The 11,903-nt window shown below is 44.5% G+C and overlaps 1 protein-coding gene across 1 annotated transcript in view; it reads right to left on the minus strand.

The window, feature by feature from the left end:
* CHD6 (chromodomain helicase DNA binding protein 6) overlaps window positions 1-11,903 on the minus strand; it is a 127,364-nt gene that overhangs the window by 39,209 nt on the left and 76,252 nt on the right. The window contains exons 20-24 of the mRNA XM_015563946.1: window positions 11,282-11,481; window positions 10,419-10,578; window positions 4,947-5,036; window positions 2,656-2,759; window positions 331-460 (exon numbers count right to left, since the gene is read on the minus strand). Coding sequence (XP_015419432.1) covers window positions 331-460; window positions 2,656-2,759; window positions 4,947-5,036; window positions 10,419-10,578; window positions 11,282-11,481 — 684 coding nt within the window. The remainder of the gene's footprint in view (window positions 1-330; window positions 461-2,655; window positions 2,760-4,946; window positions 5,037-10,418; window positions 10,579-11,281; window positions 11,482-11,903) is intronic.

The following is an 11,903-nucleotide window of genomic DNA, read 5'->3' on the forward strand; positions in this document are numbered from 1 at the left end:
CTTAGCTTTCTGCCAGGTAGGAGAAGTCTGAATTCTTCCTCAAGAATCCTCTGACCAGGTAAGCGATGAGGATGAGCAGCAGCTTAGGGAGCCCATGTAGGACAGGAATCAGTACTTGGTTCAAAGTGCTTAGAAGTCAGAGAAAAGGCCTGAGGTGTAACAGGATGGAACCAAAGCGGTCATTCTAGAAGGCTGCTCCAGCATGGCAAGGCTAAGGGAGATGCCACACTGCGAGGAGGAGACTGAGTGTGCTGGACATAGGTGGAAGGGGTCATAGATTTGTGGTATGACACGTTAGTTATGGCACAGTTGGTCTATGCAGCTTCTCACCTTTCAGGAATGTCTGAGGTCCCATCCGTAACACCCTGTTCTGCAGAAAGGGACTTCTCATCTGGCATCCCAACTTTCTCCAGGAAACAAAGTGCAGGGTCTGCTCGCATGGCATTATACCGCTCATACCCTGATCAGGAGTAATGAAAATGTCAGAAGTCATGTCAGAACTCACACAATCTGCCCTGGGCTCTAGATGGTCATTTTGTTTCCCTTATTAAGTAAAAGCAAAACAAAAATACTTATTGAAGATTAACTGGATCCTTTAAGATTTCCTATCTGGGAAGAACCTTGAGCTAAAGTAGACACCTCTGAGTAGTGCTAGGCCAAAAATGAAAGCTTAGTGACTGCCATAGCAGGTTTTTGTTTTGGTTGTTAGTATTTGCCCGGAATATCTTATTTCACTCTTTAGATGTCAATCTCATTCTATCTTCCATCTGGTTTTATCTCACTTCCAGCACTGCTTCCCTGGGCCAGTCAGAGAGCCATTTCTTGCCCTCCTTCCCTGGAGGGGCTTGCATCCTCTTTCAGTGTGGGTATTAAACACCCAGACCGCCTGGTCTGCTGTCCTGTCAGCTCCTGAGCTTGCAGCTCTGACTGTAATGTGTAGGATATCTGGAGTGACCTCTTCATTTGGGGCTTTCCTTCATTTCTTTCAGGTTCAGCTATAATTCACCTCAGCGTTCCGGATGTCTGTGGTGAGTGCCTTGGGTGGAGGGAGGGAAAGGAAGCACGTGCATCTGCCTGCCACACTGCTGGGGCTGCAGGTGTGTCCTCCTGACAGCACATTGGCTCCATCAGGGAGTTGGCAATGTGCTCCACAGCCATCACTGAAGACACGGTCAATGGACTCTCCCGCACACACCAAGCTCACATGCTCTGGAATGTGGTTGCCTGCAGCAGCTGGTCTACTTCTGGATTCTTTCCAAAATTAGATTAAACCAAGTTTCAGTTACACTGTGGACCCTTGTGCTTAACAGGGAGGTCACATGCTTCTCCTTCTCTCTTCAGAGCTGAGTTCCAACCCTGCACTGTCCAAAAGAGGAGCCACACGTGTCTATTTTAATTACAATTACATAAAAAGTACAGTTGTATTAGTCACATTTCCAGTGCCCAACAGCCATATGTGGCTCCTCCATAGCTGACTTCCAGCACAGAAAAAGCATTTCCATAATCACAGGGAGTCCTGTGGCAGCACTGTTCCAGCCTAACCCAGTGGTTTGACAAAGAGCTCTCAGCAGCACTGGACCTCCTGAAGCCTGCTCTGGTAACACCAGAATCCAAATTTTGAGGGAATTCCTCATTAAAATATGCACAGTCATCCCTCAGTATCCAGGGAGGATTGGTTCCAGGATGCCCCCGAGGATACCAAAATCCAAAGATGCTTAAGTCCTTACATAAAACGGCATTTTATTTGCATAAAACCTGTATTTTCATAGAGGCTACAGAGGGTATCCCTACACAGCGCTTCAGTTGTGGGGATTCAGTGTAATGTTTGGCATATGGCAAATTCAAAGTTTTGCTTTTTGGAAGTTTCTGGGACTATTTTTGGGAAATATTTCTGATCCGCATTTGGCTGAACCGGTGAACATGAAACCCGCAGAGAAGGAGGAAATGCAATTGGTTATAGACTGTAAGTATTGAAGAATCCTACTCATAAGGCATGTGTTAGTTTACTTTCCAAAGGCAGAGAAATAAGCAACAGTGAAATAACGCCAAGCATCTATTATGTACCAAGCATTGTTCTAGGCAGTCTACCTATATTGTCCTAGTTAATATTCAAATAACCCTCCACATCAGTTGTTTTGATGGCATTCCCCTTGTCTAAATAAGGAATTAGATCATAGATGTTTATGAAATGCTTCTCAGTATCTTTTAGTCTCTTGCTTACCACATTAAAAAGAAAGATGCCCATGCCATCTTCTATTCTCAAATTTTTATACCCAGTAGGGAAAACTAGAAATGTGTAGGATATCTGGAATGACCTTAGAATTCTATATACATATGAAATGCTAAAACCTTAACATTTTCCCCAACTACTACATGCCAGACACTAGGCCAGATATTGGGACAATCGGAATAAATGAGTGTGAGGCAGTCCCGGCCCAAGCATACAGACAGGCTAGGTGGGGAAGATACAAGGTCTTTATGGCCAACTCACTCTCTTGAAGTTCCTCACTGACACTAACATCCACTGTAATTTCATGACTCCACATGCCTCTGGTTGAAATTCTGAGAGGACAGAGGTAAGGCTCTGCTTTCTAAGACAGACGTGCAATAGGACCGTGGAGTTTTCAGGAAAGGGGGAAACACTGAAATACACACCATGTTTGAATACGCCAATCAGAAGGGACTTGTCGGCCTCAGCATCCCACCAGTCCACTGGAATCTCCACATAGTCGATGTCAGGCAGAGGCACTTCCAGCTCCCTGTGGAAGGAAGGGCATGGACTCAGAGTTCCTTCAACAGATAGAAAACAACGTCAGAGCTACTGGCCGAATCCTGGTATTAAGCCACATCCTAGTTGCAGGCTTAGACACGAAGTAACAGGATGCGGAATTGTGGGCCAAGGTTCCTTACAGGGCTTTCCCAGTGAGCTATCACTGCATGTGTACCTGACTCCGAGGTTCCACTCTAGACTGACTGGCAAACTTTGTGTAGAACTCACTGTCGGTCTAGAGTGGAGCCTTAGGATCTACACACACGAGGTAGTTCTGATGTGCACCTTCAATTGAGAACCACAGTAAAATCCATCTATATACCATTCATTGAAGGTAGAACACCTCTTAAATGGCTGAATTTATACATGATCAAATGCTGAGAAGATGAGTTTCCAAATCATGTAGATATCTCAAGCTCAATTCAAAAACAAGATGATGTGCTTTGGAACATGCAGGGATATGAAGAGAGCCCTTCAGAGGACATAGGCCACAATAGATGGCAGTGGTCTGCTAATGCTCTATAGGGTCAAAAATGACCACAAATTGCACTGCTCCTGGCCAAAGTAATAACAATGACATGTCCTAGGCCGGGGTCGGCAAACTGCGGCTCGTGAGCCACATGTGGCTCGCGAGCCGCGGTTTGCCAACCACTGTGACCTGAGAGTAGACATGAGGGGAATAGCAGGCCTGTACCATCAGCCCCTCTCTGAGGTTCTGTCCACATTCTGAGAGCTCAAATGGATCCTCAGCTCACTGTCTTCATTTGTCCTGCGCTGGGAGAGAACTTCTACCTGCATGGCTCTTCTCCCACCTTTCAGCTCCTCCTGGATGGTTCCTCTGCTGCATTTGAAGTTTCTTATTGAATCAGGCTCATTTTACTGTGACACAGGTCTGATGCCCTTGCCAGGCCCAGCTCCCCTGTGAGGATGGTGTCCCCAGCCCCACCTTTCTAGGCAGCCCCCTTTATCTGGCTCCCCTGCAGGGCCCACTGCTCTGCCTGTGTGAGCCATGGGCTGAACAACTTTTCTGGGATGAACTTTGATGTATTCTCTATGGCAATCTCTACAATAAGACATTACACTGAATAGGACGAGGGAGAGCCAGGATTGAGGAAAGCAGAGGACAGGAGGAAAAAGTGTGGTGAATGGACTGGCACTCTCCAGTTCTGCCTAGCTTCCATCTATCTACAGGTTTACAAAAGCAATGATGGGGATAAGGAAGTTCAGATAGATTACCTGTGGCTTGTAACACCTAATACATTAACGATCGTTTGAATTCTGCTGCATCTATATGACTCAAAAATCGAACCTTTTTAACCAAACACTCAACTTCCCTATTCCTTCTAAAAATAACTACAGTAACTACAGAAAGCCTACCAAGTAACCATAGTCACTGTGATGATTGCTCTGGATTGCAAATTGCCCGTGAACAGGGCTGTCAATGTCCTTCATCCTTCTCTTTCTTCAGTGCTGCTACGATTACTAAAACATTAGCATTGCCCAATGGAAAGGAAGAAAAAGAAGGTCATCTCAAGGCAAAGTTCAAATACCACCTCTTCTGGTGACTTCTGGAAATGATGGGCATAGCACAGGGCTGGAGCCAACTGCACGTGTGGGGCAGGGAAAGGGGGCTTCCTGGTGATGCCACCTACAAACTGTGACCATCTGACAGCTTCATCAAGTGGGAGTTGGGAGCTGACAGCCTTATTCCCTCAAATCTCAGGAGGTTCCCACAGAATTCTACAGCTTCAGAAACACTACTTCACAAAACCAAGGTGCAAGAAATCAAACAGGTTAGAGGTGACAGGATTAGCAAATAAAGGAGAAGCACTCAAAGGCCAAGAATGGGATTCCGAGTAAAACTTCTGGTCTATACCCATCAGATCAAGCATATGAAGGTAATTAACGCTCATTCTACAATGATTAAGGAAGAGAAATGACTGTTCTGAGAGAGATTTTGCAACACTGTTAAGACAAAAACACTAACTTAAAACCTCACTGAAAGCTGTGTTTCTAAGAAAGTGTTTTCTCCTTGAACTGTCCTTAGTCCACCTACCTGCTCTCTCAACTAAGTAACTGATGGGTGAGGTGGGAACATGGACACATTGGCCCATTTCCAGGAAAAGGCATTTATGGCAACTCTTTACCTCAGAGAGGTAGGGTTGACTCATTTTACCTGGCCGGAGTTCCTTCAAATGCTTTATCAGCTGCTTCTCCCAGTATTTCTGCTTTTAGGTAGTAGAGCATCCGAACTCGCAAAAGTACCCTATAAAAGGGGAACATATTAATGCAAACACATTAGAACCCAGAAGCTGCCTAGGAACTGCCACCCCCAATTGACAGAGAAATTCTGGACATTCCCATGTCATTAGTGAAATGAAGTAACATATGAAAAAGCACTAGAAAAACAAACCACTAGGTACCAATGGCAGACATTATTGTGATCATCCCATTTTACACAAGAAAATGCATTTCATCAGTTATCTTTAAGTCACCCTGTGAGCCATGTGGGGCGAGGGGGACCTCAGAAACAGTTCCTCCTGGTCCCTAAAGGAGTTCTCATCACTCCTTTTCTATGGCCTCAATGGTCTCTTTGGAAGAACTGCCTTCCAAGAGGCTGGTAACCAGTTTATTGAAAAGTGAGTCATGGTGAATGGCACTGCTTTCAAACAGTCCCACTTGTACATCATTAAATGAAGCTTTTAAAGTCCCTTTCGTGGCAATACTATCAGAGAGTAATGTCTTTCACTGTGATTCTGCAAGGACCACACTCCAGCCCCATGGGGAATACACCAAAAATGTTTGAGACAAGGCAATCAAGGAAGTATCTGCTGGGCAGCACTGTGTGCCATGCACCATGCTGGGTACTGTGAGGTACATACGGAAGTAAACAATTTCACCCTGTTCTGGAGGAGCCCACAGCAGTCTAACTATGAAATGACACCAACCAAGAAAGAATCAGAGCTCAGAGGGTGACAGCGGGGTCAAGAGAGGGAAAGGCTCACTGATGCAAAAATGGTAAAATAAAGGGTAGGCACAGAGAAGCCAACCATGTTCCAGAAAATGCTTTATTCATGGCTAAGCTGCAAAGAGGTATAGAAGAGTACCTGTAACTTGCCAATACTAGCCAAGAGTAAAGGCTATCTATCTATAATAATAAAAGTGTAATATGCTAATTAGATTGGGCAGCCAAACGACCTTCTGGACATCATTCCAGATGTCTTTCCCAATGAAGCCGTGGCGGCGAGGGGCTGAGGCAGACGCAGTTAGAGGTGATCAGACAGGGAGGTGAGCGGTTAGGGGCAATCAGGCAGGCAGGCAATTGGTTAAGGGCAATCAGGCAGGCAAGCAGTTAGGAGCCAGTGGTCCTGGATTGCAAGAGGGTGCAGGCTGGGCTGAGGGACACCCCACCCCCATGCATAAATTTCGTGCACTGGGCCTCTAGTTAAAAATAAAAGCTCATTTATATATACTGATATACTACACTTGATCTTAGCCAAAAGGCCGAGAAGCGATATATATATACTGATATAGAAACTGATAAGGGCCAGTGGTCCCGGATTGCAAGAGGGTGCAGGAAAGGCTGAGGGACACCCCCCACCCCTCAGCATGAATTTTATGAACTGGGCCTCTAGTTAAAAATAAAAGCCCATTTATATATACTGATTAGGAACTGATCTCTACACAAGTTGTTAAAAAAAAAGAAAGACAGCATAAACAGTATGTTAGATGTGTGCTATTTTAGGGAAGACAAAGGAGGCTGTACATTCACCTGTGCTAATTCATGTGCAGAGTACCTCTGGAAGAATTAGGTTAACAGCCTTTGGAGAGTAATAGGGGAATTGGAGGTTGGAGGAAATCCTACTTTTGAGAAAATTGTTTAACACATATATGTATTAACTATTCTAAAGATGTTAATAATGGGTTGAGGCTTCTAAGAAAGCATAATTTCTTAGATGCAGGTAGAAAGTGCCACTGTAGCTCAAGTTGTAGGGAGCAATACACAAAGTGAACTTTTAGGTCAGAAAGAACCCTAAATTTTCTGGTATGCTATTCCTTACCTTGGCTGTCAATCAACTCAAATAATTTTGAGGGTTTTTTTTGGTTTTGTTTTTAAAAAGTTCAGAGAATAAGTACTCTAAGAATTTACAATGATTGCTGATCCTTCCATCTTGCTGGCAGCAGCCGACAACCTCCTTAGTAAGAACCAGAACAAGGGTGTCTGAGGTATAGAATTCCTGCCTGCTTAGATTTAGCTCAGTGAGAGCAAGGCTTTCCTGAAGGTGTAGGACACAGAACTGGTCCTACTTCGCTAAAGAGAAGCCAAAGTGTTAATATATGGCAGTACCTATCGCACAAGAGAAAATAATTTAAAGCCAACAGTGTTCACTTTGTCTTCATATGAGAAGCAAATCAATTCAGTGAACAGATGGACAACTCCTCTTAGAGAGCCATCTCCTCCCAGAGTGAGATGATAATCCCAGTTGGCATCTGAACTCAAACAAAACCCATTAATATTTCAGTGCCAGCATTGCTTTTTCTTTCATCTCTCTTCCTTTATTTAATTTTTTTACGTATTGATTTGAGAGAGAAAGAAAGACACACAGAGAGAAACCTCAATTTGTTGTTCCACTTATTTATCCAAGCCGTATCAGGACGATGCTCTAACCAACAGAACTACCCGGCCAGGGCTGTATCTCTTTCTTAAAAACACACACACACACACACACAAAAACCTCAAAACATTTTGTTAATATGAAATATACTTCCCAAAAATGCCCTTTGCATAAGCTTAAAGCTTGGTGGGATTTTGACAAAGTGATCACACATGTGCATGTAGTAACCAGATCAGGAAGCACAACATTTATTTCTCCTACAGGCATCCCGGTATCCCCTTCCAGTCACTGCCCCCACCCTGAATGACTAACCACTGTCCTGACTTCTTACAGGTTAGATTTGAAGCACCTGATTTTTAACATTTCAAAGTTCTTTAGATGACAATTTTTAAAAATGTATACATTTTATTGATTTTTTACAGAGAGGAAGGGAGAGAGATAGAGAGTTAGAAACATGGATGAGAGAGAAACATCAATCAGCTGCCTCCTGCACACCCCCCAATGGGGATGTGCCCGCAACCAAGGTACATGCCCTTGACTGGAATTGAACCTGGGACCCTTCAGTCCGCAGGCTGACGCTCTATCCACTGAGCCAAACCAGTTAGGGCTAGGTGACAATTTCATGTCCCTACATAAGAAACAATGCGTTGAGTACTTAGTACTTACTGTGTGCCAGCATGTATTAGCTCATTTAATCCTCATAACAATACTAACAGGTAGGTACTAGTGTTAATCTCATTTTCTAGGTGAAGAAAAGACACACAGAGGTTAAAGAATTCACCCCCTGGTCAGCCATGGGGCTGGGATTTAAATCCAGGCAGTCCTGACCCCAGAGCTTGCCTTAACCCTTATCTGATATTGGGTGGCAGTATATTTGCTAATATATGAGAGCCCACAATCTAGAGCTCATGGTCATTTATGCTGAAGAAATTCTGCCTGTTTTCCACTGCATCTGAGGATAGAATAAGGACTCACGATCAAAGGGTGGAAGTTTCAAGGCAGCAGAGTTTAGATTTCATATACAGAAGGACAATTAATTAGAGTCACCTGGTAATTAAACGAGCCTTGCTGAGAAATGGCAAACTCCCGTAAGTCTAAAGGCTCAGCAGAGGCTGGAAGACGCCCTGTCAGGACACTGCAATCACCTCTTCAGGTGTACAGGGAAGTTCTGTGTCAACCTCTCCAGCTCAGCCTGTTTTTAGTGCTCCAGATCCACATCTGTAGCGGTAGGTGGAATAGCCAAATGTTGCTGCTCTAACTTAACAAGGCAAAACCTGAGCCCTTCGTTTTGCTCTTCATCTCTTAGTGAACATAACGATTCTCATTCCGTCACTGCTCATTCCGTCAAGGCTTATCGTCATGGAGTTAGCTGCTTTTTGTACTCAACACACACTATGGATTCTTCTTTAGTCATGTGTCTCCTATTTAACTTTTTCTTCCCAATTCTAGTTAGCACCCTAATCTAAGTCCTTATCATCAATACTTAAACTATGACAGAACCCTTCTAGTTGGCTATTCAGTTTCAGGTTTAACTTCTCCATCTTGCAAATTATTGCCACATTAAATTTTCTCACCAAATACCTTATTTTTATCATGTCTAACTTGTTCAAGAAACAATGGTTGCTTAATATTTATTTACGATATAGTCCTTAGTTCAGTGATGGCGAACCTTTTGAGCTCGGCGTGTCAGCATTTTGAAAAACCCTAACTTAACTCTGGTGCCGTGTCACATATAGAAATTTTTTGATATTTGCAACCATAGTAAAACAAAGACTTATATTTTTGATATTTATTTTATATACTTAAATGCCATTTAACAAAGAAATATCAACCAAAAAAATGAGTTCGTGTGTCACCTCTGACACGCGTGTCATAGGTTCTCCATCGCTGCCTTAGTCTGTTGCATAAGCACTGCTATCAACAGGTCCTCTTGCTTAGCCAGCCTCCTCTTTCTGTGCCCTACACGTTGACTCTCATTCAGTCACAGCAACCACGGTAGTGGGTCCTGCACCAATCAGGCTCCATTATCCACAGCATGTGACCTTGAAGTCTGAGACTGAGATCTACTATCCCTAAAGAGCTTGTACTTTGTGTACAGTAGTTTTTGTTACAGTATTGGGCATGAGACCTATCTTCAAATATTTGGAAGAATGAAGGGAAAGGACCAGACTTCATCTGTTATACAAAAAACAAACAAACAAAAAAACCAACCCCCAAACAACTATAAAACCATTAGGTTGATGTTATAGGGAAGAAGGGAAAAGCTAGCAAAACCTCTTCACTCATAAGGTCCTAAACTCTTTATAATAAGAGATGTGTAAACAGAGGCCCTCTCACTGTCTACCAGGACTGCCAGGGATATAATTCTTGCATGACCTAGGAAGCTGGATTAGATGGGTTCCAAGGGTCCTTTTAATTCTAATAGATACACTATATAGTGATACAATTTCCATGTGTAAGCATATCAATGTTTCAGTGGCTGGGTGCTTTAACTCCTCAAAACCAAACTTCATACAAACAGAGTTCCATTATCTATCATTTTTTTCTCCGTCTCTCCCTACCTCGCCTAGCTGTCAGCCCAGGGATATAAGAATACTATCTCAGATGCATGTCTATCAAATACCTGGAGGCCACGAAAGGCAACAGAAACTGAGAAGAGGAAGCAACTTGGCAGGAGGGACTGCGAGTGGTGGCAACTAGGTTGGTCTTCTGTGCAAGTTAATGTGACCTCCGCGCAGAGGGAGGCAAATAAAAGGACAGTGAAATCACCAGGGTCTTAATTGGATTTGGAGTCATGGCAAAAAAAACACCTTCTGGGGTAAAAACTGCACTAGCAGAAAGGTTAGGTTTTGTGAAGAAGAGATCAGAGAGGCTTTAAAGCTAGTGAATCTTGACCCAGCTCAGACCCATATCTTGCTTTTCCAAACGTTGCCTGGCAGTACAGGAACATCACGTGCTCCTGCAGGGGTCCCAAGAACCTGGACAGTGAGTGGAGCTACCAGTAGGGGAGGGGGAGGGGGAGGTACACCCACTTGTTGCAGTGTTGTTTGAGATGTTTCTTGTAGCCATCATCATGCAAGACCACCTCGGGGTTGCAGGTGGCCAGCCAGTCTGCATTCTTTAACTCTGGGAGCAGAAGCTGGTTCTTTGTCTTCTTCCCCTTCCTCCCTCTGGGGACTGGAGCAGACAACCCTGAAACAGAAAGGCTGGTCGATGAGACAAGGCAGCATAAACGTGGGCATGAGAGCTGGGCTGGGATTGCAAATAGGCAGCCAGGCTGTGTGTGGTGGCTTTGGACAACAGACTCCACTCCTTCACCCACCAAATAGTGATTGATGGTGGTGAAGAGATGTGCCTGGTCCCCAACTTATTAAACCTCAGGACCGTTCAGTCAGGAAGTAAAAATTTACCAAGTACCACATGAGGATCAAGAAAGGTGTACCATAACCTGTGCACTCTGGGAACTTACAACACAGCCAGGGAAAAGGAAGTTGATCTGAAACCTGAAGGTGAGCTATGGCCAAGCACAGGAAGGAGAAGCACAGCACAAGGAAAGGCACAGACAGAGGTGGAGTGGAGATAACATTGTGAAACGCAAAAGACAAACCATGGAGCACATGGTATGAGTCTCATCGGAAGCGAAACCCCTGTGATGCTCAAGTAAATGGGCAGGACTGGCACCTGGCAAACTGTGGAGGGCCCAATAGTACTTAAACAAAACATCACAGTAGCTCGGGATAACTCTGAGGGGGAACTGAAAGAATCATCACCCTTTCCCACAGGTAACATTCTGAAACAGACCTGAGAGAGAGAAGTCCCCAAAGCACAGCAACATGGACCAACATGGGAAGAGGGCTGCAAGAGGAAGAGAGTTGTGCTTCTCAGGCCACCTCACCTGAGTGGTTCTGGAGGGTCTGGGCCTGCCCATCTTTGGTAGGTGTGATAAGCTCCCAAATGAAGCTCTTGATCTTCTCGTCCCCCTTGTAATGCTTGACACAGTACACCAGCAGGGCACGGCAGATCATCTCCATGTCCTTTTCGTTCAGATGCCACTTGAATCGTCCATGAGTCAGGATGTCCTTCCAACGGCCCCAGCTGAGTGGAAATACAGAGGCTGTTGGGGGGAGCGAGGGCCATGCATGCCCTCAACACTGCAGGACAAAGAGGGGCCAAGAAAGCTTCTCATCCTCTGTTGGGTCTATTAACTGGCCCAAGGGCCTTGACCTGGGAGGCCCTGGAAGCCTGCATGTTGTAGCAAACCAAATGTCACTAAGGTGACCTGGCCACTGGCCACTGGCCACTGAGAGCTTTATATGATCACTAGATTAAGAAGAGAGGGACAAAAATATTTGGATCACGAAATAAAAATTTGGAATTAAAGGAGTCCAGCTGCAGCATTCAAAAGCAATGGTGAGCTCCCAGAAGGTAAACCTTCTATTTCGATCAAAGCCAGAGCCCTGCAAGAATCATGCCTTAATGGGAACATCTGTTGCACTGACTCCTTATATATCCTTGGT

This window comes from Myotis davidii, unplaced genomic scaffold, assembly GCF_000327345.1.
Source record: "Myotis davidii unplaced genomic scaffold, ASM32734v1 scaffold199, whole genome shotgun sequence".
NCBI classification, from domain to species: domain Eukaryota; kingdom Metazoa; phylum Chordata; class Mammalia; order Chiroptera; family Vespertilionidae; genus Myotis; species Myotis davidii.